Source organism: Cyphomyrmex costatus, unplaced genomic scaffold (genome assembly GCF_001594065.2).
Source record: "Cyphomyrmex costatus isolate MS0001 unplaced genomic scaffold, Ccosl1.0 scaffold193, whole genome shotgun sequence".
In the NCBI taxonomy this organism is placed as follows: Eukaryota; Metazoa; Arthropoda; class Insecta; order Hymenoptera; family Formicidae; genus Cyphomyrmex; species Cyphomyrmex costatus.
In genome coordinates, this window is record NW_017275965.1 from 6,694,846 (window position 1) to 6,721,222 (window position 26,377).

The 26,377-nt window shown below is 33.3% G+C and overlaps 7 protein-coding genes across 9 annotated transcripts in view; 3 read left to right on the forward strand and 4 right to left on the reverse strand.

The window, feature by feature from the left end:
- Positions 1–98: 98 nt before the first annotated feature.
- On the reverse strand, positions 99–2,415 carry LOC108772897 (ATP-dependent DNA helicase Q1). The gene is made up of 2 exons (XM_018538543.1): positions 2,243–2,415; positions 99–1,834 (listed from the first exon to the last, which is right to left on the reverse strand). Exons 1-2 carry the CDS (start codon positions 2,292–2,294, stop codon positions 99–101), a joined length of 1,788 nt encoding a protein of 595 aa, XP_018394045.1. The 5' UTR covers positions 2,295–2,415.
- A 118-nt stretch (positions 2,416–2,533) lies between these two features.
- Positions 2,534–4,698, forward strand: LOC108772898 (hydroxyacylglutathione hydrolase, mitochondrial). 2 transcript variants are annotated; one of them, XM_018538544.1, is made up of 5 exons: positions 2,534–2,875; positions 3,178–3,287; positions 3,738–4,083; positions 4,147–4,250; positions 4,318–4,698. In XM_018538544.1, exons 1-5 carry the CDS (start codon positions 2,803–2,805, stop codon positions 4,588–4,590), a joined length of 906 nt encoding a protein of 301 aa, XP_018394046.1. In that variant the 5' UTR covers positions 2,534–2,802; the 3' UTR covers positions 4,591–4,698. The 2 variants fall into 2 exon arrangements, with proteins under 2 accessions (XP_018394046.1, XP_018394047.1); XM_018538545.1 differs by having other exon boundaries at positions 2,841–2,935; positions 4,318–4,697.
- A 114-nt stretch (positions 4,699–4,812) lies between these two features.
- Positions 4,813–6,039, reverse strand: LOC108772899 (high mobility group B protein 6). Its single transcript, XM_018538546.1, has 4 exons — positions 5,847–6,039; positions 5,697–5,767; positions 5,276–5,621; positions 4,813–5,195 (listed from the first exon to the last, which is right to left on the reverse strand). The coding sequence occupies exons 1-4, from the start codon at positions 5,943–5,945 to the stop codon at positions 5,085–5,087; spliced, it is 627 nt and encodes a 208-aa protein (XP_018394048.1). The 5' UTR covers positions 5,946–6,039; the 3' UTR covers positions 4,813–5,084.
- A 274-nt stretch (positions 6,040–6,313) lies between these two features.
- Taf13 (TATA-box binding protein associated factor 13) lies at positions 6,314–8,401 on the forward strand. 2 transcript variants are annotated; one of them, XM_018538335.1, is made up of 4 exons: positions 6,314–6,517; positions 6,636–6,873; positions 7,270–7,371; positions 8,355–8,401. In XM_018538335.1, exons 1-4 carry the CDS (start codon positions 6,491–6,493, stop codon positions 8,357–8,359), a joined length of 372 nt encoding a protein of 123 aa, XP_018393837.1. In that variant the 5' UTR covers positions 6,314–6,490; the 3' UTR covers positions 8,360–8,401. The 2 variants fall into 2 exon arrangements, with proteins under 2 accessions (XP_018393837.1, XP_018393836.1); XM_018538334.1 differs by lacking the exon at positions 8,355–8,401 and having other exon boundaries at positions 7,270–7,388.
- Ppox (protoporphyrinogen oxidase) lies at positions 8,197–10,039 on the reverse strand. The gene is made up of 2 exons (XM_018538333.1): positions 8,867–10,039; positions 8,197–8,639 (listed from the first exon to the last, which is right to left on the reverse strand). Exons 1-2 carry the CDS (start codon positions 9,983–9,985, stop codon positions 8,316–8,318), a joined length of 1,443 nt encoding a protein of 480 aa, XP_018393835.1. The 5' UTR covers positions 9,986–10,039; the 3' UTR covers positions 8,197–8,315.
- A 1,949-nt stretch (positions 10,040–11,988) lies between these two features.
- Positions 11,989–14,634, forward strand: Rchy1 (Ring finger and CHY zinc finger domain containing 1). The gene is made up of 5 exons (XM_018538430.1): positions 11,989–12,815; positions 13,451–13,768; positions 13,920–14,198; positions 14,293–14,383; positions 14,454–14,634. The coding sequence occupies exons 1-5, from the start codon at positions 12,414–12,416 to the stop codon at positions 14,507–14,509; spliced, it is 1,146 nt and encodes a 381-aa protein (XP_018393932.1). The 5' UTR covers positions 11,989–12,413; the 3' UTR covers positions 14,510–14,634.
- A 3,952-nt stretch (positions 14,635–18,586) lies between these two features.
- Positions 18,587–26,377, reverse strand: part of Myb (proto-oncogene like protein Myb) — a 42,698-nt gene continuing 34,907 nt past the window's right edge. The window contains exons 2-10 of the mRNA XM_018538317.1: positions 25,913–26,084; positions 25,032–25,196; positions 23,474–23,789; positions 22,992–23,295; positions 22,513–22,916; positions 22,012–22,319; positions 21,450–21,539; positions 19,519–19,647; positions 18,587–19,183 (exon numbers count right to left, since the gene is read on the reverse strand). Of these exons, the coding sequence (XP_018393819.1) occupies positions 19,049–19,183; positions 19,519–19,647; positions 21,450–21,539; positions 22,012–22,319; positions 22,513–22,916; positions 22,992–23,295; positions 23,474–23,789; positions 25,032–25,196; positions 25,913–26,084 (2,023 nt within the window). The 3' untranslated portion in view covers positions 18,587–19,048. The remainder of the gene's footprint in view (positions 19,184–19,518; positions 19,648–21,449; positions 21,540–22,011; positions 22,320–22,512; positions 22,917–22,991; positions 23,296–23,473; positions 23,790–25,031; positions 25,197–25,912; positions 26,085–26,377) is intronic.

Genomic DNA, 26,377 nt, shown 5'->3' on the forward strand with positions numbered 1-26,377 from the left:
AATTTTTTAAACAATATATATTATATTAAAATTAAACATTTGTTATAAATCCCTTCTACGAATCACTGATTCATAGAACTATCGATTGCAACAATAGTTTAGTGAAGCTCATAGTTAAAGAGTATCTTGTGATTGTTGTCAAGAACCAATCCTGACTTAGGTCCGCGTTTAAGATACGATATCGTAGAATATGCTGAAAAATGAAAGTCCTCTTGCAGGTAACCGTTTATCAATAAATACCCTATAATAGCCTCTCCGGTTTCTCTCGTAAAATTTGGCACGTTAGAAACTCGCAGTGACGAGACACCTTTACCATACCAAGCATCTACGAGTTTCAATGCAGTCAATCGTATTTCGTTTTGCACAGCCTTAGTCATAATCTGATACAATTGTCTGCAGTACTGCGCTACGTCGATCTGCTTTCTAACGCCAGGTTTCCTACAATGATCACACATTTCTGCGCAATCGTTTTCTTTCCAATTTTCCTCAAAGTGAGTCGCTATTAAACTCCGTCTACAAGACGTTTGATCTAAGCAATACGCCAATACTTTATACAAATTTTGTAATCCAACTTTATCTTGAAATACCATGGTACTCAATTTAAATATATCCGCTAATCTATAGAGTACAAGACACACCGACTTTTTGCCATCTCTACCAGCTCGACCACTCTCTTGATAAAAATTTTCCATCGACTTTGAAACGCAATGATGAATCACGAATCGCACATCCGGCTTGTCGATGCCTAATCCAAAAGCGATAGTTGCCACTACCACTTGATACTTGCCCGACATCCACTTGGAGTAAACTTCTGACCGGTAATTGGCTTCGAGCATTGCGTGATAGCATCCAACCTTGACACCTCTGTCTCTCAAATCAGTTGTCAACTGTTCCGCGTCTTTAATTGTGGTCGTGTAAATTATGCCCGACTTGCCGTTAAACCGATTCTTCAACAGATTTTCTATCATCGCGAGGCACGTTTCCTTATCTGCCGGTTTGCGACGAACTTCATAATATAAATTGGGTCTGTTGAATGGAGCTCGTAAAACTAGGCAACCACTAATGTCTAGCATTTTCTGCACGTCTACGATGATCTTGGCCGGAGCCGTTGCAGTGAGACCCAGAATCGGTATTCCAGGGAACATGGATTTCAGTACTCCCAAGAACTTGTAATCGGGTCTAAAATCGTGTCCCCATTGACTACAACAATGCACTTCGTCGATCGCAAACCGTTCCAGGTGCCCCAACTCATACGCTTTTTGTAGTTTATTCATGAAGCGATTGGACTTTGCCATGTATTCAGGTGTCACATAAATCAATTTAAGAGGAGAGTTTTTATCCATGAGGGCCGTCATAGCCGTTTTGACACTTTCCTTATCTGCCTTTGCACATAACATGTTAGCCTTTATATCGAGTTTATGCAATCCATACAACTGATCTTCCATTAAGGATATTAATGGTGAAACTACAATCGTTATACCTTTACTTATCACAGCTGGTAATTGATAACATAAACTCTTCCCACCACCCGTAGGCATGATCAATATGACATCTTCCTTAGACATGATTGCATTCATAGTTGGTAATTGTAACTCTCGTAACTTTTCTATCTTGAATACATTCTTTAATGTTTCTGTGAGTTTTATAGACCAAGCAAAATCTGTATTGTCCCAATTTTTCTTGGACAGAGAAAAACTCTTCTTCAACAGAGCATCGTCGCGCAATTTCTCTTTCCTTTGCGTCAACAATTTCTTACGGTCTTGCAATTTCTGCAGCTCGTTCTCTATCTGTTGCAGCTCATAATCGATGGCGTTTATCTCGTCGTCCTCCGTAACTGAAATTTTCAAGAACAAATTCTTAATACCTAATCTCATTAACAAGGAATTAAGCTAATAATATCATAAACGATTACACAAGCTATTTTTTTTTCTTTTGAAAGTGATATAAGTCTAATTAAAAAAAAAAAATAAGTTAATGTCAATTTTAATCAAGCATAGATCTGTGTTTAATTAAAACCAGCAATAACTCATTTTTTTTAAATTGGACTTATAACACTTCAAGAAAAAAACTATCATAAACCTAGAAATCTTGAAAATACAAATCTTGAGATTGAAATTAATTAATGACGTTTCTCCATATGAAAAAAAAAAGGTTGAATTTTAAATAACGTGCGAAAGCAAAGAATGTGTACCATAGATTTTAAGAATATTACAACAAATATTTTGTTTTACACTTAACCAACCTTGATACCCGTCATCTATCATAATTACGTCTTTTGTGTCGTTAATAGACATTTCAATCAATTATATCTTCTCGTTGAAGTCCAAAAACCGCGAAACTTAACAAATCATAAAGATACACCTGTTTTTTATGAAGATTGAACAGTTATTGACCTTAACCTACAACATTTTTCCATGTTATACATGACACATAAAATTGCATAAAATGCTTCTTGCTTTCAGCTGAACTTCCTGTCTCCGTGCACGCCGCATGGTTCATCTTTTCTCTTTTTCTTTTCAACGTGGAGAGAAAAGGAAGAAGATGAATTGCGAGACTTTAGCCAAAAAGAACAGACCTAAAGCCTAAAGTACATTCTTGCTCAATCGACTCGCTGATTGGTTATTGCTTTCACTGTTTGATACTTGATGTGTGTTATCTGAATGCACTTTAAGACCGATTGTGCCGTATAAATATAGTCATTGATACTGGTGGGTAACGTTATCAGGCAAGTAATAAAGAGTGACAAGCTTTGTGCGCACAAAATAAATGAGGCACCGATTTACTTTTTAAGCCATTGTCATCATGTTTCGTCAAATTGCACTACGTGCATGTCCAACATGGCTTGAAAATAAACTCACGTTTTTGTATTTTAGGGGTATGTTGTAAATATTTGTCCATTTGCGTTTGACATCACCTTGTGCTGTCAGTAGCTACCGTATGTACATTACTATGTGATTACTGCTACCACTAGTATCAGTATTTTGTTTTGCATTATATTGTCGATTTTTTAGTTTGCTTATTTTTATTGTTTCTTTTTCTTCATTCTACAACAGTCAATATTTTCAATTTTATGATTAATAAAAGTGCCTCAGATAAATTATGCTTATTCATCAAAAGTTGTATGTACATACACTATATAAATTACACTTTGTACTTATTTTTTTTGTAATATTTCAGTTAAGAGTGCTTCTTTCAACGGCAGATCACATAGTCTAAGCGCAACAGTAGATAATTCCAACATGAAAGTACAAATCTTACCAGCGCTCCAAGATAATTATATGTACTTGGTATGTTCTTTCTTTGTATATATATTATTTCTGTATTATTTTGCAATTTTTACAACTTTTTGTAGTTACCTAGTCAGCAGAATGTCTAAAATTGAGGCATGAAACAACTTTAAGATACATTTAAGAGTTCTTTAAGAATCTTTTTTTAAATATTTTATAAAGAGACAATCATGAGAGAGAAAAAGAGATCTTAAAATTGTCTTATATGTGTCGATTATCTGTTTATTTGACAATCTTTAGAAATTAATATTTCATTGACTATTATTGTGAAAATTGCAAAATGGTGGAGGACTTTTTGACTCAATTTAATCTGCCTTATTTACACATGAACACTTTGTCAAAAACTTACCAAACTGTCATACAATAAATGTCATGATAAAAATGTTAGCGTATAAGCTTTTTACTACCTTTATTTCACACTCATCATATGATTTTTCAAAATTTTATAAGATTATCGATGAAGAAACGCAGGAGGCTGCCATTGTAGATCCTGTCGATCCAGAAGCTGTAACTGCAGCTGTCCGAGAAAATGATGTAAAATTAACAAAGGTTTTGACTACTCATCATCATTGGGATCATGCTGGAGGAAACGCCAAGCTATCTAAAAGCTTCACTGATCTCGTGATATACGGTGGAGATGATAGAGTAGAAGCCATTAATCATAAAATTACACACAATGATACGTTCAGTATTGGCAAGTTATCAGTCAAGTGTCTCGCGACACCTTGTCACACGCGCGGACATATTTGTTACTATGTTACGGGAGAAGGACAGCATTCACCATCTGTTTTCACAGGTAAAGTTAAACGTACAATAAAGAAAAAAAATATATAATAAATATGTTTAACTCGTTTAAAAGGAGACACATTGTTCGCTGGAGGCTGTGGGAAATTTTTCGAAGGTACCGCAGATCAAATGTATAAGGCACTCATCGAAATTCTAGGCTCTTTACCTGAAGAGACAGTAAGTTATACTCGAGTAAAATTATAATTTAATTCTCACACAAACAAATCATTCTTATAACTTACAGAAGGTGTATTGCGGACATGAATATACAGCCAACAACCTCAAATTTGGTTTACACGTGGAACCCGACAATGTGGCGATACAACAAAAATTAGATCAAGTGCACACTCAACGTACCAATAACCTTCCAACAGTGCCTAGCACTATTAAAGACGAAAAGCTGACAAATCCGTTTATGAGAGTGCATGAACCATCAGTTATGAAACACGCACAGCAAAATGATCCCATTCAGACGATGTCATACTTACGGCGTGAGAAAGATAACTTTAAAGCTTAAATTTCTAATTAAAAAAATGTTTTTATATTTATCAAATACATGCAGTTGTTAATATGAAGTTGAAATGTAAAAGATATGAGATGACAAAACGAGAGACTTTTATCATGTTTGCGTAAATAATGCATCATGACATCCTATAATATAACAAAATAAATATCTATTCTCTTTTTTCTCATTCATCTGTCGTTCATTCAATTTCCTGAATTTTAGTTATCACACTATTATCGCAGTATCCTCTATTTTTATTGTAACGTTTTCTGAGTAAGAATTTCTTGGATTATCTTGGTTTCTTGCTCTTGTTATCGATATATACATCAATGTCGATGAAATGTACTTGCTCGTGCGTATTGATAAACACACTTTGTGAATCAAAAGCAGACACACGGAGCTATCTATAAACATTCGTAAACTTTCTTCTTTATAATTGCTATTGTACCGTTTTTACAAAACTATGGTTATCCATCTACCATAATTCCTTACTCTAACGCTAAATATTACGTTATATTTACTGGCAATTGACATGGCGCATCTTCAGTTTTCTTATTATATATTTGCATTTCGGCGACATATTTCTCTTTGGATCTCTCGTACATGTCGTAATATACCTGAAACAATATATATGTAATGAAGAAGTTTAAATATAATCAAAGTCAATATTTATGCGTTATATAACGTTACATCTTACTTTTTTATCCTCAGAACTGAGAGATTTCCACGTAGTTGCCAGTTGTCTAGTAAGTTCTTGCTTACTGGGCTCTGGTTCTCCAGCTAAACGTTCCATCACACGTGGTCTTTGTTCTTGACAAAATTGGAAGAAAGGATTAGCGGGTCTTTTTGGTGCGTTTGGATCAGCTTTCGTGCCCTTTCTTTTCGTTCCTTTTCTGGGTTTATCCTCCTTAGCATTGTGAGAGGTACCTTTTCCTCCTTTCTCTGATTTTGGAGTCGTTTGAAACACACTGTTCTCTTCAAGTACACCCATTGGAGCTTCTCGCCAGCGATCTCCATGTCGATCCAATCGATCGATCAAGAATCTACGAATTAGTGTCACGGATGATGGATACATAAGGAGATTTTATATATTAAACAACATAACCTATAAAACTAACTTTTTCTCTTTCCTTGTGCGTCGAAGAAGCTTCCTCACTTTCTGGATTCTGTAGACCAACCTTTCATTTTCCTATTGTTTAAAAAATACTATATAGTTTCGGAAAAAAAACTGTCGATAATGTTTTCGTTCCACAAGGAAGAGACTTAACCTGTTGCAAAAGTTCACATTTATCCAATAGTAATTGATATTTTCTTTTATAAATATCAATCTCTTCTTGTTCTACGTCATATTCGGAATCATCGGACATTGTGACTGCAAAATTTACAACGATATGAATATGCAAATGACAGTTAAAAAGAAAAATAGTTTTCGTTCAAAGCTTTTAAGCAGCCACTCCACTACTCCAGTACTCCACTGTACTTCAAGGCGCGTTCACATCTTGCGATTGATGAGTTGATCGTGTATTTTAAAATGAGGTAAAAATTACAAAAGCAAATTTATTAGAATATCATAATTTAATTGGCTAATACTTAATGGATTTTCTTATCTTTTTGTAATTTTTATTTTATTTCGAGAAAATAAAAAAGCAGCACCCAATCAGAACTTGTGTTGGTAATTGATAATTTCGGCTTTCACTTTTATTGACTGCTACTTTCCTGCTTTCTGTGTGAACACGCAACAAGTTTTTGTTGTAAAATCGTGAAATCTCTCTTGATTTATCAAACTATTAATATTTATTTAGTAGAAAACACTAATTATGCGATTGGCTAAGATGTAAAAGAGGTACAAGCAACTAAAATTGTTGGAAGTGCGGTTTATTGAAGATTTTAAACTTAAATAATTTACAAAACGATGTCTGCTGAAGAAAATTTTGAACAGGTTATATTTACTTTTCCTACATAAAATTTTTAATAAATAAAAAAATATTTATTGGAAATTAACTATTTATTATAATTATTATTTCTTGCTATAAACTTATACTTTACTATATTAACAGTTTGAGGATGAAGAAGCAGAAATTCCAATTGGTGGCACTCTGCCTGGTGGAAGGAAACGGCTCTTCTCCAAAGAACTACGATGTATGATGTATGGCTTCGGCGACGATCAGAATCCTTATACGGAAAGCGTCGATCTGTTGGAGGATTTGGTTATTGAGTTCATAACAGAGATGACACATCGAGCCATGGAGATTGGACGTACGGGACGAGTTCAAGTGGAAGATATTGTATTTTTAGGTAAAAAGTTTACATTTAATTCTTTATGTACATTTATTAATTTAAGAAATACAGTATTCTTAATCCTTCTATGGTAAGGAGAGTTGGATGCAACCTCCAGCTGTTTGTCTATTTCTATTTCATAGAACTCATGCGCTGTTTGACAAAGGAATTTCATAATACATGTATTATTTTATTTTGTTATATTGATTAAACGAAATATGCGATAAAACAGCATTAGACTCAATATGAATTTTCTGGATATCTTGAGAATTCATTTTATTATAAAAGGACTAGGTACCTAAATATCTAAATAAATATGTAAATTATTCAGAGCTTTCTGTTTCTTATAGAGAAAATATTTTTAATACGTTATTTTTTTCAGTTCATAATTTATTAATTTATTTATATTTGCAGTAAGAAAGGATTCCAGGAAATATGCCAGAGTGAAAGATCTTTTAACAATGAATGAGGAACTTAAGAAAGCAAGAAAGGCTTTTGACGAGGTTAAATATGCAGGTATTGTCAAAGATTAAACATACAATTGTAATGTTATATCCATCAAAGAATGTAAAATCTGAATGCGTATAAGTTTGTATTATTCTATTTGAATTATTTGTTTAATTAAGAGATTTTTTCAAATCAGCATGATCAATTTGCAAGTAGTATTAATGCAGTCTATTTGGTTATATAATTGCTCTGCATAAACATTTTGAACAAAGTAATTGTTTTTGATAATTACATTTATTGCTGGAATAACGTCGCTTCAGTTTGCAATAACATTATATAATTGTTTGCAGACAGACATTTGATTATTATCTTTTGTTACAGATAAATAGCACATTTTTTTTATGTTCCTATATATATACTGTTCTATACAGAAAAAAGCAGTAGACAATAAATTTATTTTCAATAAATATAAATGATAAAATATTAAAATAATTTTATACTACTGCAAAATATATTAATTGATAGGAATATAATAAAAAAAGGAGAAAAAAAGTATCATTTTAAAGAAGTGCCTTTTTTGTATTATACATTTGTATAACAAGAAAACAAGTTTCTCTGACTAGTTCTTAGAAAAATTTTATATATATCTATGCTTTATTTATAAATTAATAAAGTTAATAAAGTTTTAATGAAGTTATATTATATTTTGTAGCATAACATACACTCTGTACATTTAATACAAATATAACTCTTCGTAAAATATATTTTACTACTTCATTTTTGAGTCATATTTTCACGCAACAAAATAGTTATTTACTATTATTATCATATAAATTACAGACTGTGTTTCATCCAAAGATTATATTTTCATTTTAACTTTTGTAACAAGATTTTTTTTGCATGGTTTGGTATGATTCAGCATGTACAGCGTTTGCATGTAGTCTTTATTTATTTTTTTACGTGTGACGTTATTAGTTACCTTACCATTTTGCATGAATCAATCGATTCTGCAATTATTTTACAACATCACGAACGGCCTGTTTTGCTGACAGAATAACATCATTGAGTCCCACACCTTCGTAAGAAGAACCGCACAGTGCCAGGGGAATATGGTGCGCGGAAATATAATCGTGGATACGTTTTACACGTGCGTTATGACCCACGACGTGCTGCGGAATACAGTCTCTGAGAATGGCAACGTTGTATGCGACTGGTTCCTCTTCGATTACTAAGATATTCTTGATGTGATTAATCGCCGTCGTTAACAATTGTTCCTCCGAAGGGTTTGACCCGAAATATTTCTCGAACCACGCACCTCCCATCATCACCGTCATTACCTAAATCATAGTCATATTTTATACGTTAATTTATTATTAAAAAATATTTTTTTTTACATGTCGCATAATTTATATATCTCTCTCAATAATTCTCTCAGTATTGTATATATGAAAATAAAAATTATGTTAGAAATGAAAATTGAATGGTACTGCGAATGAATTAACTGAAAAATGAACAGCATATAGAAATACGAGCAGGCAATAAAATTGTTTCGAGATATGCGTACCGTGGAAGATCCAGGGAATATGCAGGAGTCAAAGAGTACGCCTAGTAGAGGCAGATTTTCTTTCGGCGGTACGAGGAAGCCGAATGCTTGCAGAGGTAATACATTGTTCTGGAATTCAAGATTGACTACTCCGACTGTCACGGTAGGTATCGCTTTCAATTCCGTCGACAGTTTAGGATGCTGCTCTCGCAATAGCTCAGCCAAGTCCTTCGCGCATAAACTGGAGATAACGCGCGAACATTCCTGAAGATCGCCATTGACTAATAGTTCTACCCGGTCTGATTTAAACGTAAGTTTTTCACACTTTTTCTCAGTCTGTATCGTTACTCCTCGACTCTTCACATAATCGGCTAGTGTCTGAGGCAGTTGCTCGAGTCCTCCTTGCAAGCCCCATACTACCCATTTTTCGTTTTCTGCTCTCCTCACCAAGGTCGATGGTTTCGTTGTCGGCTCATCGTTCACTTTATCCTCCTTCCCTGCATTATCCTTGTTCTCCGATTTTGCGAAAAAAGCTTTTAGTTTTTTCGCTACCATGCCTTTTACTATAGAACCATGTTTCTGTTCCGCCTCAAACAGTGATTTGAGTAGAAAATTGACGCTTATCTCGCGTGCGTCTCCCGCACAGATCCCACAGATCATGGGGCTGATCAAATTATCCGCAATATCCTGGCCTAGTCTCCTCTGAACGAAGCTGTGAATACTCTCGTCCTCGTTAGATACTTTAGGAGCCCTCAAGTCCGTCCATATGCGGTTTATCAAGGGACGATCTAGTAGCGAGGTTGTCTTGAAGATACCTTTTAAGGAATTTGGTAAACGATGCAATGCCTCATCCATGTAAATCAATCGATTCTTTGCCACAGGATGGTACAGATCGATATGAATTAATTTGTCATTCAATTGCAGATCTTCTACCAAATTGAGAGTATTTTTTCCACCAAGTACTCTTACAGTTCTTGGTCCTTGCTCAAAAATCGCTCCACTTGGCGAGCTTCTGTTACGTATCCATCCACCTAAGCGATTAGAAGCCTCTAGCAAAATGATAGACGAAAGTCTAGCATCATTAACGGCATAATACGCTGCTGACAGGCCTGATATGCCACCTCCTAGTATTACTGTCATTTCAATACTTGAATAGTTCTGATTATAAATACTCTTGATACAATGATCAGCAGTCAGCACAATATTAGGTGATTAATTAATAAAAGTATTGACAAGTAGAAATTTACAGCATCTTATTATACATATGTTTATATGCAAATATTTATTATTATTGTATAAAATAAGAGACAACTTTGTTCACAAATAAAATAAATTCATGCTAAATCATCTAATCAGGATAATGAATTATTTATAGAAAAGTAATGACATAACACGGTACATAATTTGAATATTTTAATATTATAATTTTATTTGGTCCGTAGCTTATAGAAGTGTTATCGGAAAAATAATAGAAACAACGATCAAATAATTATATATTTTTATATGGAGCTCTAGAGCTCCTTATAAATAATTAAGGTTATGTTTCACAGGCAGAAACACGTGCGAGATCTATCCAGGTTTCTCCTTTTAACTGTTTTTTTTTTGTGCTTCTTATGTAATTGTTTCAAACTTTTTATTTTTTTGCTCTGTTTGAATTAAATTTCTAAATGAAATACAACTGTTTTCTTTCAATTAAAACGTTCTATGAAAATTGTGGTTTTGTGAGTTGCCCAGTGGTACACAACCTACACAACACACACAATGCGTGTATTCCGAATTTGTATTATATGTCTCACAGCTGCGTGTATTCCGAATTAATTAGAAAAGAAAGAGTGAAAAATATCGAAAGAAAAGTTTATAAAAAAATAGAATATACGTATATATATAAATATATCTCTCATTTGTGAGGAAAAAAATCGTTATTAATAAAAATAAGCTCATAAAAGTTTGTTAAATTTTGTACTAATAATAATTGATTGATACAGTCTACATAAATATATTCTATTATTCTTCCTTTGTTAACGTAATTTTAAGTAAAACATTTTATGAATTATACATTTAAATAATACTTTTTCTCCTATGTAATAATTTAAATACTAATTTAATATTCTTTTCATATTTGATATTAAAAAAATATTTGCTTGCAGTGAAAGCCAAAATAGCTACCCCTTTGACTCTAAATTTTTAAAACCATCAATGCGGAAACTGTTTGCGTATTTTCGTAGTTTGGTGTATTCCAAAATTTACTGAATATTCTTTAGTGCACGTAAATAATAATTATAAATATATAGACACAGCATTATAGTTTATGGAGATATTCTGATTCTGGTAACTAATTTCTTAACTTGCATATTTCCCTTTCACAAAAACATTCATTGTTTTTGAAGTTTACATCTTTTTTTAAATGATTGTGGCGGCCCGCCACCAGGCAGAGGTCCAAAAAAGGAAAAGACTCAAAAGAAAGAGACTCGCGCCAATTCTCGCATAAGAAAGATCTATTAACATTATTAAATGTTTTGCGCGCAATTGCAACCAGTGACTTTTTCATTATATGTGCTCCTTGGCGAAAGAAATTGATGGTATCCATGAAATAAATGTCAAAGAAATAATTAAAAGCATGAGTTGCGGAGACAACTTTTATGCGATGATAACCAATACTCATGGTTAAAAAGCGTCTATTTTAATATTTTTATAACTACAACTTTTATAATAATTTTATTGTTTTGTAATTAAATAAATGTTTTTGAAAAAAAATTAACACAAGCGTTTAATTTATATTTTGTGTTATATAATATGTATTAAATGGCGGGTTTTAAGAACAGAAAGAAATAAAATACTATTAAAAAAACATTTCTTCTGCAGTATCAGATTTTTCCACGGAAAAAATCGCGGGAAAGATAGAGAGGATCGCATTCCGAATTGCGCATGACGCATCCTTCTTTATTATTCGTCGGTGAACAAATGATGCACTGGTTCTTTTCCAGCGATTTTAATTTCCCGGGAAAACAACACTAAATTCCAACAATCACAACGCACGAGTTATACCTAGATGCGCGAAGTCACACGACGTCGATCGTACATGCGGATTGGTGATCTCTGGAATTGACTCGCGACTGACGTCGCCACGCCGTCCGTTTCGTGACGTGTTGCAACAGCAAAGTCAGCAAATGTGAGAAAATTTGAGCAAACGCCAGCAAAGCAAACTCTGCACTCTATAGGGTGCATGGAGTGTGGCGAGTGCAAGATCGTTCCTAGCGACGGAATCGTCGCGGATCGACCTCGTTTTCTCAGAATCTTACCGACACTTTCCACGCGTCGACCTTTAACTTTAACTGGCCCTGAACCGAGCCGAGCCGAATTGGTCCGAATATTCTCGTCGCACGTTCTCCGAGGACACGGTACACGGTATTCTCGTTGATTCTCGCGTGATTTGAGTTGGACGACGAGAAAAGAACGAGAACGGCGACAACAAGGACGAGAGGTGCGAGATGCACCGGTGTTAATCGACGGAAAGGTCGTGCCTTGGGTCGATGAGATCGAACGACGGGAAAGGGTAGCAGAATCAGGAATGCAGAATAACGACGACGAGAAGACGCACACCGCCACGGATCGCGACGATGAGGCGTCGAATAGCGACGGCGCGGCTGAGGAAACCGTCGGAGATCGCGCCGACGAGACGCCGAGTCACGACGGCGCCGAGGAGACCTCCGCGGATCACGAGAGTGACGGCCCGAATCGTGGCGAGGGCAGCGTCGCGGAACGCGACGACGAAAGCCTAAATCGCGACACCGAGCAAGCCGCCGGTGCGGATTGCGAGGATAGGGATCGCAAAGATACGCGGAAGTCCGTGTCGAAGAAGGGAGACTGTGTTTGGACCATGTATCTCCCGTCCACTTCGGGAAAGGAGACACTGGCTGTTTCAAACAATAATTACGGCTGCGAACACTACAAACGAAAATCCAAATTCGTGGTAAGTTCGAAGATGATCCCAATGTGTTTTATGATATCTTCAGGTAGAATTATGATATTATCAAATGTTTATATTTATAAAAACTAATAACTTTTTGGCTTTCGATTATATTGAGTTTTACTCGCACTACACTGGATTAGTATACATTTAAAAAAGCCTGCTTTGTATAAAGTATCCAAATGCAGTGACATAATATTATATCTTTAACTTTGACAATGAAATAATACATGTACGTTAATGTCTAATTGTTTAAAATATTTGTACATGCTTTTACATTTAACTTTGCTAATTTTATATATAACAGCCTTCAGAATTCACTAATCTAGTATAATAGCAAATGACTGAATTTACCATTAAAAAGTCTAAAATTTGCTTTTATTATAAAAAGAATAAAGACTTTACTATAGTTTAAAAAAAAATAATATTCTAATTATGTTATTTAAATAGAATTTAAATGTCACGTATGTCTATGTTGATTAATTTATGATTAGTAACAATTAATCCTGAGAATTCTGTATTTTTATTTTTTTTCATATATATAAATTCTTATATAAATAATAATGAGTGTAATAATAATAAAAAATGTATACTTTGTTTCATAATGAATTAATCTTTCCATATCTAATCTATTACAGACTCCATGCTGCAATAAAGTTTATACCTGTCGGTTTTGTCACGACGAACAAGAGGCACACACAGTGAATAGAAAAGAAGTTACAGAATTGATATGCGTTCTTTGCGATACTCGTCAACCTGTTCAAGCTACTTGTCAGAACTGTCATTGTCAATTTGGTAAATACACATGTTTAGAATGCAATCTTTTTGACGACGAGGATAAAAATCAGTATCATTGCGATGGATGCGGAATATGTAGAGTCGGTGGTCGTGACAAATTCTTTCACTGTGCTAAGTGCAACATGTGCTTGCCCATCCAGTTACAAAACGGACATACGGTAAGAATACAATGACACAAAATGTATGTTTGTGATAAAAGTATTGTATATGTATAGATATTCAAAATGTAGAACAATAATTGAACACTATTATTCATATTATATGCAATTTGCAGTTATATATAAACGCCAAATAAATTTTGTTTCGCAGTGTATAGAAAATGTATCGCATTCCAATTGTCCCGTGTGCCTGGAAGACATTCACACGAGTCGTATACCATGTCACATCCCGGATTGTGGACACCTGCTTCACCGTATGTGTTTTGAGGAATTATTGAACTCGGGACATTACGCTTGCCCATCCTGTCAGGTGTCCCTCTTAGACATGACGGATTTGTGGAAATATCTGGATGCGGAAGTGTCGCTGACGCCGATGCCGGAGGAATATAACGACTGTAAAACCGATATCTTATGTAAAGACTGCCACGAGGTCAAATCTACTTCTTCATACATATGTATATCCCAAATGTTGAGGCGTGGGAAATGATTAAGAGATATTAATGGCAAGATACCTGTTATTTCAGGAATCTACGGTAAAGTTTCACATCGTTGGGTTGAAGTGCTTAAACTGTGGTAGCTACAATACTTGTAGGATAAAAGGTTCCCCTTGTTCAGGTGATGATTAATTGCTAAGATTATTTCATATCTGTGGATGATTACGTGAATTTTCAATAATTTTCCACAGATCCTGATGCTCTAAACGAAGCAGCTGGTATTACAGAAGAGAAAGAGGGATCGTAAAACCAAAGTTTGGAATATTATCAGAAATTATTCAACGATCATAGAAGGAATATACTATAGTAATAATGATAGGAGAGTATTTGTATTTTATCTTTATTTCATCCTTTTTATAGCAAATTGCACTTTTTTTGGCCTTCGTAGTATCTTTCAATCGAAAATAGAATTTTTTGTTTAACCGAAGTTAATATAGTAAAAATTAAATATCTGTTAAATGTGTGTGTGACCACTAATATTATCAAAACTAATGCATAATCTGCTTCCAATGATTATTTTATGACACGCTATAGCACAATCACATTTTAGTATGATTTTGTTAACATAATTATATATTATTAACAAAAATATTTCTACAAAGTGGCTTGTTTATTAAATTACAATTTGAAACAACAGTTGATGAGAAATATTCTCAATATGAGAATATTTTGCAGATAATCTGTATTTATGTTTACGAAGATGTTGATTTTTATGTTTTTATTGTTTTTATCTTATATAGACAGGATATTCCAGAATTATCGCGCAATATTTCAGATATATTTGCTAAATTTATAGTTGAGTTTTGTAACAAAAATATATTGATATATTTTATTTTGTTGTAATTTTTCAATTTCTAACAATAAATATTTTTGTAATTAAAACAATACATTCCTTCTTACAGCTTAAAAATAGCTGTAGTGATTACTATACATTCCTAAGAAAAAAAATTAAATTCCAAATTGCTCCAAGATTATCGATGAAAATTCTGCGCGATAGATATTTGGATGTTCTGCATATTTTCTCCGTCTAGCTACATTTATTTTCAAAAGAGTAACTGCATTAGTTAACTACTAATTACGTCTCTAAGAAAATAATTGTGAAACGGCACGTGTGTACGTATGTGTGTATGGTGTGTGTGTTGCGAAGTGGGAAAAATATGAAACATCGTCAAATTTTTTTTCATATTAGGCAGTATAGCACGGTGTCACCCTGTTGTAAGTAAAATTACATGTTCTGCATATATAACGTTGCTATATTAATTTTTTCGTAAATATCTACAAAATCTTATCATTGACAGTGAACAATAATTTATGTATACTTAGCATCCTTGTCACATTAAAATATATGAACTGGCCTAATTTGATTGTATTCCGACAACACGTTACACATAAGTCGACATCATGTAGAAACCAAAGTTAAGTCTGATAAAAAATCTGATAAATTTCCGTTTGTAAATCGCTTGGAAGCTTCCAGCTTTCTTTACACACATTCTATTTTATTTAGGAAAAGATCTCATTTAGTCATAATCTAGTCGCAGAAGATTGAGCGCATATTACTGCTCATATTACGATTTTTCTTGTAAGTGTGAATGTTTTGTATAAAATATAAATGGTTACGTTCAGCAGAGAAAGCAGTTTTGCACACAATTGTGGTAAGAAATTTCTTAAATATATTCGGTTTATACAATTTTACTCGAAATATACATAACGTATACTATATTATATCAAGTAAAACTTTCCTCGGAGAGTACGTTTTGGAATGTAGTCTTAGATTCACTTCAGTGAACAACTAAGAGCAAAAAACCAATTATATTAAAAATTTTACAATAGTTGCTTTATATTTGTTGAACGCAGTCATTGAATTCACTGGGTGGCACACACTACTGCAATAAAATATATCAATGTAATAAGTATAATTAGAGAAGAGTACTTTTCGTTGAATAATATTAGGATATTGCGGATACATACTAATCCATTTCTATGTGCATATATTGAATTCGCATTTCTCCCAAGAGAAGCATTTCTCTAGCAGCTAATATAATATGCACCTTTAATAAATCTATGTAATCTATTTTAGTGTATAATTGTACACATAATATCTAGGTGAATACTCGAACAATCATGATATTAATTATGAATCTTCATGTTTGATAAAAAATAATTTCTAATGACCAAATAGTTACTGTCAAGTATAGCTCGTATACTTTATGATAAATGATCTAAAAACATTCGGTAAGCATAACGATTTTATTTAAAGCTGAGATTTGATATATAGTATCATATAATTATTTTAATTCCTTGAAAGTTAAATATATCATTGAAAAAACAATTTTTCAAAATTTAAGCAAATCAATACCGATGGCTTCGACTTTATCATTCCATTTATCGCATTTTAGTGAATAATAGTGATATTTTAACGACATTTTTAGTGATGTTTAGTGATACTTTTACAGTGATATTTTTAATAAATATTGAGCGGTCTTTAAAAATTTGTAGGTTTTTTAAATAAAAATATTATAAAAATTAAACATACTTGGATGCAAAAGTATTGAATGTTTTTTTAGGCTGCTCGATATTACTGTTATATTATGTTATATTGTTATAATTCCATACATTAGTAATTAATAATTGTCATATTCATTGATATTTTTCTTTTGTTATACACACACACACACACACACATATATATGTATGTGTGTGTGTGTGTGTGTTTTCAGGAATGATATTAATGAATGCTATGATAATTATATTTAATTGTTTAATATTGCTGTTTCATTGAAGCAACTTTATAAATGTTAAATGTTTACCTGTTTAGGATCTATCAACAGGTTAAAGGCATCTTGCATATGTTGTCTTGTGTCTAATCAGCATTAGAAAAACTTTGTGACACAGAACGATATACGTAGACTCTATTGTGATTATAATCACGATTTTATTATTCACTTGTAAATTAAATATGAATTACAAAGGCTCTTTGTACATAATGGTTGCAATAATGATTTTGTTTTATATTACGTATAATATACTACTGTGTATCAAATAAATCAGTTATAATTTTATTCTTTTAACTTTCCCGTATAAAAGTGAGAAAAAGAGAGGATGATAAGAAGTGGTATTTGTGTACGAAAAACGCGTGTGAAAAAAAAAGTATAAATAGTTTTTATAGATATTCGCGTTTATTCGATCTTTCAGATATCTGCATTAAAATCTCATGAAATGGAAACAGGATTACCATTTTGATGCGAATTTTGTTCTATGAAGGAATGATTTCCGTCTGACAGATACCTATTAGAAATTGTTTTTGGATAGTAAACACAATATCACGAAATAAATAGTGATGCTTAATTATTGCTTAACGAGTTTGACTTATTTTCCCTTCGCTTTTACATATGAGATATACAGACTGAAATCATTCTCTCACGGGACGGAGTTTATAGGAAAAATTGTAAATAAAATTACAAAATATTATATATATTATCCTACTTCTTATTATCCAATATGTAGACGCGAAAGATCTATTATCGTATTCGTGTTACACCTTGACGAGAACAGCGCGACAGAGGATAAAGTCGATAAAGTGCAACAATCCCGTAATCCCAGATGGAAATTCGGCTGCATTGTGGCTTTCATATATATGTAAGCGAATTCATCAAATTGCACTCGACGCGTCCAAAATTACTGACGGTATCTACAACGACGAGAAATCATTTAACCCTACAATGCGCACACAATTAAATTTGTACATAGAATCTAATCTCTTTTTTTTATTTTTTACACAGAACTAATTTATTTATTTCACATTTTCAGTACTCTTTCAGAACTCTTTTTAGAAGTGGATCCAGAAATCCAACTTGAAAAAGGAAATTATAGCATATACAAAATTGGATATACATATATAATATATCCAATATATATATATATATATCTACAATATTATATGTACTATAATGATGTGTATGTGTATATATACATATATACCTACATACATATATATCATATACATGTAAATATATATAATATATATATATATATGATATATTGTACACATACCTCATATGCTATATATTTGTATATGTAATGAACATATGATCTGTTAATATATATATATTTACAGTTTATATTTATATATTATAAATACGTATATAAACTATATTTATAAATATCTCCAAAAAGCAACCACAAAACATAGAACGCTTTTACAAAGCGATATAATTTTAAATTTTGCAAATCGTGAAACAGCTACTTCTTCGCTCTATCTCACACTTCTTTATTATATACAGTTTTTTTTACAAGAAGAACATAATTTAATTTTCCTAGTGCCCTCTAATTTCGAAAAGAGAGAGAAATCATAAATAACTCAATATACTTTTCTGTCGAAATGAGTGGTTAGAAACACAAAAGTTCTAAAAAAGAAAAGTATGTTTAAGAGATAGAGGAAAGTATCTATTTCCATATTAGATCCACGCCTGATTCAGTCACCATCCATAATCTCCCCGAAAGAGTAATATTTATTTCCGCTGTTTTCTTCAAAGTATCCTCCCTCTGTTACCCAGCGCAGTGTAGAGTTAATCCACGCACATCGAGGTCAACTGATCGAATTCGTCGTTTAATTTACCTCTCGAATTCATAGCGCGTAAAATAACCGATAGTGATCGTGCATTCCTGAAACGGAACGGCCTTATATCTTCATCTACGACTAGTTTAATGACAATTCTTCTTTTGTACCACAAAGTGCGACCGAGCGCCGATATTCCGTTTTTTCACATTCCTTTTCCATTTTTTTTCTTCAGAAATTCAAAGAACGTGGGCGCAACGGCACGTATCCATGATTGTTCAGAAAGCGTCGAGCGGCGCGAGTCATTTCAAGCTGGTCCCGGGTACGACCACACGCCACTGCTATCCATTGTGCTTCCAGTTGTGCCTAAAAATAAAAGGAAAAATCTTTCGATAATTGTAATTTTAACACGTACCAGCAATGCATCTGTAGTAACAATTGACTGTATTGTAATATGTAAGATTGACTTAATATTTTAAGAGAATAATTTACTTAACTGCGTAAAAGCAATTACAGGTATAATACTTTTACAGATATAATACTTTATTCGCTGATATAAACATACGATATTAGATACAATTTATAGTTAATAATTAGTCAAATTAATTCTTCTAAATTAGATCTTGGAACTTGATTGAATTAATGTTCGTAGGTATGAGAATTGTGTAAAAAAAGACACAGTGTTAAACAAGGAAACTTACCTTGGTGCGTTTTACCGGCCTGGTAGGCAGAGGGCTGAAGAAACAATAAGGACTGTCGAATGCGTCAAACGTGATTGCTCTCTTGGCATTCGGCTTCCGTTGTTGTACGGACGTAAAGTCGTGAGGAGTCTGGAAAGGATAGACACACTAGCTACAGCCGGCAAATAAGAGATGTTCTTAGAAAAAAAATAGAATTAGATGTATATTTCGAAAAGTGAATTTGAAGGTATGAGAGGGGAAAAAACATCTTGAGATTGCAAGTAATTAACAAAGAGAGACAGATGAATCATAAATAAGACAGACTAAAATGCAAATTTTCGAGGATTAAAAAATTGTGACATTTTGCTGTATTCTTTTTTTTATGTTCAACTTTTCTGGAAAAAGAGAAAGAGAAGACTGCCCATAACTAGTGAAATGACTAGGCTCTTAGGTGAGGACTTAAAGGACGATTCTGGGCAAGGACTTTTATTCGTATACTGCTCCCTGTCTATGAGCTCAAGATTTCATCGGAATCGAACATCCTCTCAAATTATGAAATCATAATTTAAGAACCTCTCAATTACGTTCACTTTTCTACTGAATTTTATATTACAAAAAAATAGAAGAAATCTATCTAAATTTTATTTTGGAGGAAGAAAAAAAATCTCGGGATTTCGAGAAAGAAGAGTAGAAAAATCGTAGTACTTTATTTCAATAAGAACAAATGTCAAAATAAAAAAAAAAGACTAGGCCTTCACATTTTAGATACGTCTCGTGCAACTAAAGTTGTTCTATCCCGCATAAATATCTTTGGATTGGGAAAAGTTTGAGGTACTTTGGTACGCTAGGCCAGGCCTGTACAAGGAAAACGATTTCAATTAGTGTATGCAATTTATTAGTTAGTTAGTGTATGTAATTAACATGCGACAACTCATCATTAATATCATTAAAAAAAAGAAGAAAACAAGTATAAATAAATAATATAAAAATATTTACAAAAGTTATTTTGTATATATTATAAATATTAATAAAAATATTTAAAAACACTTTATGCTCGTGCAGGGTTACATTTAGGAGTTGTTTTAAAGGACGAAGATTTGACATGGAATGGATGTGTTAACATATTTGAAATGACAAAATTTATATAGGATAATATTCCTTCCCAAATTAATGCTGCATCATATTTTGCAAGCAATGTTATTCATACATATATTAATAATTTGCGATTTATTATTAGAATACATTCTCAGCAAAATTAATAAGACTGAAGCAAACAAAAACGAAACAAAATCGATCATCTGCCGATTATATTTACAAGCTTACAACGAAATAATGAATAATTTAATTCTTCGATTAACAGTTGTAAGTGACCACAATTTTGTAAGACCAACAACTGTACATATTATAAAAGTATTAATAAATTTCAATGCTTTTCCATTGATCACAATGTGTAACATAAATGTTTTCTCTCATTTTATGTATTATAATGATGTATAAATTAATCTTTATAGTTTTAAAATAATAAAATTAATAATAATAATTAAATAAATATAAATAATTAACGGCCAAGATCTCGTGGCATTGGTACAAGTTTCAATAAATAGATCGAGATGACCTTAATGTTAGTTTATGTATAGTATTAAACCTAAAATTAACAAGAATGATAATCTTTGGATTGGGCAATGTTAAGCGACAAAAGGAAATAGCAATAGAAGAAAAAATACAAATTTATATCTTCTACACTAATTGGATTTTGTCCTCTAATAATGAATAAGAAGCGTTATACAAACGAAACGTATGAAGATACAGACAAAAATTTAAGTATAAAGACATACAGCGTTGAAAAGAAAAGTTAGAAAGGCCGGCTAGCGTGTCTAAGGACGATTGGTACGAGAATAATACCAGGATAGGGCAGGTTGATTATGAATTTGATTTTGAATACGTTGTTCTACCTTTGTAGGACTGGTTCCTGCCGTCAGAAAGCTATCTTCTAATGCCATAGATGCAGGTGAAAACAATGTGGAAGCATCCAAACTTTTACTCTATGATACAAAAAATTATCATCAAAATATTATCAACCATCTGTGTTATATTTCTCGAGACTTCTAAATGTATTCAAGAAACATAACAATCACAGTACCATTAAATTGCCTATAGCTTATTGATAAAGTTATGATTTCTGGATTTAACCAATCAAAAACATTTCATAAAAGCTACTCATTTGTAATATTTGTGTTCATTGAACGCGTAATTCCGTGTAAAAACAATTGACTGATAATCAACGACTCGCAGATTTGAATCCAACTATTAAAATTATTAATATTATTATAAATTTATTATCCAATGGGGAAATCTGTGACGCTAAATATTAGCATCAATATTTTAACGTTATAGATTTCCTTGCAAGAATAAATTAATAATATATTATTAATATATAATTTTGAAAGACAAGCTATGCATCAATAAACACACAAGTTACAAGTGAAGTCTCAAGTAATTATCTGAATAACATACTGGTGTTTCTACAAGGAAACTAATTTCGGAGTTGTCTTGAGATGCCCAAGCCTGAGAAAGAGCCTTCCTCGCACGTTTTCCTCCTGGTGCGCTGTTTTCTTTACCGCGCCTTCGTATCATACTGCTGTAGCCAGAGTCTTGATCCTGAATCGTACTCGTTCCAGCCTCGTTCTCGGTCTCTTGCTTTATTATCTCGGTTAGTGCATCTAGACGACTAGGAGTAGCGGGTAACTGTGCCGCTCCGGTTCGTCGCTCGAGCTCAGCTAAAGCGTTTTTAAATGGCGTTGGTGTTCTTGGTGTATTACCGTCTGTAAAAGTTACAATAGAAAGCGATCCTATAAAAACCTTATATTTATGAAAATGTCGTACATATAAGTGTTATCTGAATAGAGATTCCATGTGCTATATAAAAGATTATGAATTCGTGAATATACGATTTATTTGAAACTTGTAGTGACATATAAAAAAAATGCTATGAAAGATTTGGTATTGAGGATTTACCATTTTGACTTCTTCGAAAACCAGTAGGTTGCGGAGTCGTAAGCGGACCGGGACTGCTTCCTTTGGGCGTACTTGCTCGCGGCCACGTCTCCGATGGACTCAGACTGTTTAAGAATTGCGAAGGACTGAATGGAAGTTGCTTGATGGGAGTCGAAGGGGTAATGTTTCCCGTTTGCATCTGCTGGCTTGTTACGATATAATCCGACTGATTCCCGTCGTCGGAGACGTCTATCCTTTGCAGCAAACCGTGCGCGTTTCTACGTCTACGTAGTATGGGCGGAGGACTACTTTTCTTATCAACATGTTGCTCGGGTATATCCTCTAAATCAGGCATCGGCATCAGTTTTATCTCCGAGCTCTTCGAACCAGATGTTTCACTTTGTATTTGCTGCAAGTTAAAATATCTACGCAGAAAAAAGAAGAAAATTAAAGGCTGTCCAAAGATATACGTGATGTCATTCATTTTAAAGACGATATACTTAGATAATGACGAAATCGTCTCAGCTTTCGCTCGCGAAGATCCTCTTTTCAACGGAGACGCGCACTTTTCATTGCCGCTTGTATGCCTATTTAGTTCCACAGCGTTCTGGTAACTCGCTGCAGCACGATGTTCCCAATTTCTGGCCCAATCCAAATGCTCGATGTCGAGACTCTGCGAGGAACTACTCGCCGTTATTGTCGAACCGTTACTAGTCGAGACAGTTTTCATCTGATTCTGATCGTCTTCCAGAAGAAGCGTATCCCTTACAGTAGTACCCTGTGTATTTTTTCTCTTGCCTCTGCCTAAATACAGTAAGTTGCGTCATTTCTCGCCATGTTCTATCACGTCCAGAAAGCATTATGAACACAATCATTATATACAGTTCAAAATGACAAAGAATATATATTTTATATTTATATCAAAATAAAATTTATATCGTTACAATATTATTGCATTAAAATCTACCATCGTAAACAATACCTTTAGACACAATTCTTCCTTCTTCACCTTCATATTTTCTTCTCATCGTACTGTTCCAATGATTTTTAATTGCATTGTCAGTCCTACCCGGTAAGAGCTTAGCGATTTTTGCCCATTGATTGCCGACTCTACGATGGGCATCAACGATTATTTTGTCTTCAGCCTCCGTCCATGCAGTTTTCTTTATCTCCGGATTCAAGTGATTGTGCCATCGTTCTCGGCATTGTTTACCAATCCGACCTCTAAGATTTCGTGCTATCAATGTCCACTTTTTCGGACCATACTTTCGTACAAGTTCTACCACTTTCTCATCTTCCTGTAAAACAGAAGAGTTTATAAAATATAATTTAAAAAATGTGTAGCGAGATAATATTTTATAATAATAAGAAATTTGTATGGATTATCTGTTTTATATCTAACAGCTTTTAATATATCAATGCAACATGGAAATCTGTTTAATGCTAATAAAATATTATTTGATAATGAAATAATAAAATGATCTAGTCAGCTTTTAAATAGGCAAAAAATAGTTTCAAAAAAAATGTTATGCCCTAAACATCCGACATATTGTCTAAGCATAATATTATTAATAATCTGATTTATTATAGGACACTGCAAGCGGATCTTTTAGAAAAGAGATATCAGTGGGAAACGCCATAATCGCACGTACGCGCACTCGATTCCCAGAGCCGTGTTACTTGCCCTTGGCTGTTGCCAAGTGCATTGGCACAGCGACGCAGCATCACTATGGTCAAAGCTTTTTCTTATTGCATACCCCACCGAGGCGAATGGCAGACACGAGTGCCGAGATCCTTGTGTCTGTATGTGGTTCGCCTTGTGTAGGTGGTATATGCAGTGCCGTATAATGATGCTATATACTACGCAACGTTTGAAACACTCGAACACAATGTGATCGCTTCGCGTAATCAATTGCAGTACTTACAAGAAAACCTCAAAAAATGTTAAATTATGATTTTAATAAAACTTAATACACTTAATTTACATAAATTTAGAAAATATCAATATCACCAAACAAACAGTTTTAAAGAATAAAATCATTTATATGTAAAGAGCAGTTTTTAGTTGTTTCCATTATATCTAAAAAACTATTTAAGGTATTAAAAAATTGTCTAATACAAAAGTATATTATATAATAACATTACCTCAATTTATATATATAGATCTCTAAATCTATAATATATTTCCAAAATAATTTTAAAAATACAAATTTTGAAAAAAATTACTTTTTAAAAACAATATTGACATAAATAAATAGAAATAATTTTGTTGATCGTCTTAACAAAACGAGAAATATTGAAACGTGAGAAACATCTTGAAACATAATGATCTTAAACATAACATCTTGAAACATAATGATTTTAAAGTTGTAGGTACATACAAGAGAATCCAAACTGAATGTGAGTGTGAGTATTGGATATACGCATGCATGCATACATTTCATATATTTAGTCATATCATAAGATTATTGGAGACCGATGGAATTTGGGAAAGAGATTTTCGGGATGCTAAAGATGGGACGTTAGCAAGAACTGCCCACCTCCTTCGTCCATGGACCCTTGACCAGCTCCGGGTTCACGACTTTCGCCCATCTCTGTTGACATTGTACATCGCTCCTATCTGGAAACTGGCCGGATATAATGTCCCACCGCAAACCAGTGTTCTGTTGTTCCGCGTTGCTTACTAATTGTTTCAATAAAGCGTCCTGCAAATGGAAAAGTAACGTGTAGGAAAGCGAAAATATTTTGTTCCACCTTGTCCACAGCAACGTTTTTGCGCGTCTCAAATATACGAAACGAGGAAGGATGGACGCATGGGAGATCGATCGATTCTCGTAGGCTTTCCCACGTGAAGCCGCGTAAGTGCACCCTATGTTCTATGGGGTAACCGAAGCATCTGCCTCCCGATACGGCGCAACTCGCTGCAGAAAATACGAGGGGTGGACATTTTTTTCGGGGGGATCCGCATGTTCATTGTTTTCCCCCTGTCCTTCTTCCCCTTAACTTGCTACATGGAAGCGATACGATGTAACAATGTGAATGCTTGAGGTATAAAAACCGGAACCAATATAAATTTAAAAGATTAGCAAAGAGCTTTTTCGGTCAAATAAAAAAATTGCATAATATTAATTTTATTATAATTAATCTATTAATCAATTTTTTCAATAGACTGATTGATTCTCGATAAAGTGACTCAATATAAACTTATAAAGTAAAATAAAAAAAATCGTCTGCGATAAATTATATTTAGGATATTAAATAGCTTGATAATAGAACAATTGTCGGTCAAGTAATAAATACGAATTCCTCATTTTCTTATATATAAGAAATTTTGTAAAAATTTTGGAAAAATATTAACTTTAGCTAAAACTAATTGGTGCTAAATACTTAAAAAGATATTGTATATATTATACAAATTTACTTCTTCTTTGGTCCATCGTCCTTTATTTATATGTTTTCCCTGTCCATAATTTGTGACACTGGCGGAAAGTTGATTTTGCGCTTGACTTTGTACTTGATTGCCTTGGCTAATTGGTGTACTGTATTCGTTGTCGGACTCTCCACCGCTGCTAGAATCGTAACCAGATCGAGATCTGAAATGGCAAATAATAACATAGCAGTGAGATAACTCATATAGAAACAAACACTATGAGCAAAATTAGTTAATAAATAATTCTTTGAGTATAGTGTGCTAAAAAATCTCCAAGCATGATTACAAGATTTGATTCACTCTCGTCCAAATAACACGGCATTATTCTCTTTAGAGTGGCACGTGTTGTCGACAAAATTGACAAAGATAAAAAAATACTCCATATTCTTAATTAAGAATTAGGAAATTGGATCGTGTCAATGTAATTTCCTTAAATGCTGATAATATAGCCTTGTA

Bases quoted from the DNA above. Each gene is read 5' to 3' on its own strand.
- LOC108772897 (XM_018538543.1), bottom strand. From the start codon at position 2,294: ATGTCTATTAACGACACAAAAGACGTAATTATGATAGATGACGGGTAT. The intron at 1,835-2,242 runs GTTGGTTAAGTG...TGAAAATTTCAG, and splicing joins GATAGATGACGGGTATCAAG to TTACGGAGGACGACGAGATA.
- LOC108772898 (XM_018538544.1), top strand. From the start codon at position 2,803: ATGTTTCGTCAAATTGCACTACGTGCATGTCCAACATGGCTTGAAAAT. The intron at 2,876-3,177 runs GTATGTTGTAAA...GTAATATTTCAG, and splicing joins CACGTTTTTGTATTTTAGGG to TTAAGAGTGCTTCTTTCAAC. The intron at 4,084-4,146 runs GTAAAGTTAAAC...CTCGTTTAAAAG, and splicing joins TTCACCATCTGTTTTCACAG to GAGACACATTGTTCGCTGGA.
- LOC108772899 (XM_018538546.1), bottom strand. From the start codon at position 5,945: ATGTCCGATGATTCCGAATATGACGTAGAACAAGAAGAGATTGATATT. The intron at 5,622-5,696 runs GTTAGTTTTATA...ACTAATTCGTAG, and splicing joins CGCACAAGGAAAGAGAAAAA to ATTCTTGATCGATCGATTGG. The intron at 5,196-5,275 runs GTAAGATGTAAC...ATATTGTTTCAG, and splicing joins TCAGTTCTGAGGATAAAAAA to GTATATTACGACATGTACGA.
- Taf13 (XM_018538334.1), top strand. From the start codon at position 6,491: ATGTCTGCTGAAGAAAATTTTGAACAG. The intron at 6,518-6,635 runs GTTATATTTACT...CTATATTAACAG, and splicing joins CTGAAGAAAATTTTGAACAG to TTTGAGGATGAAGAAGCAGA. The intron at 6,874-7,269 runs GTAAAAAGTTTA...TTATATTTGCAG, and splicing joins GGAAGATATTGTATTTTTAG to TAAGAAAGGATTCCAGGAAA.
- Ppox (XM_018538333.1), bottom strand. From the start codon at position 9,985: ATGACAGTAATACTAGGAGGTGGCATATCAGGCCTGTCAGCAGCGTAT. The intron at 8,640-8,866 runs GTACGCATATCT...ACTATGATTTAG, and splicing joins TATTCCCTGGATCTTCCACG to GTAATGACGGTGATGATGGG.
- Rchy1 (XM_018538430.1), top strand. From the start codon at position 12,414: ATGCAGAATAACGACGACGAGAAGACGCACACCGCCACGGATCGCGAC. The intron at 12,816-13,450 runs GTAAGTTCGAAG...AATCTATTACAG, and splicing joins AACGAAAATCCAAATTCGTG to ACTCCATGCTGCAATAAAGT. The intron at 13,769-13,919 runs GTAAGAATACAA...TTTGTTTCGCAG, and splicing joins AGTTACAAAACGGACATACG to TGTATAGAAAATGTATCGCA.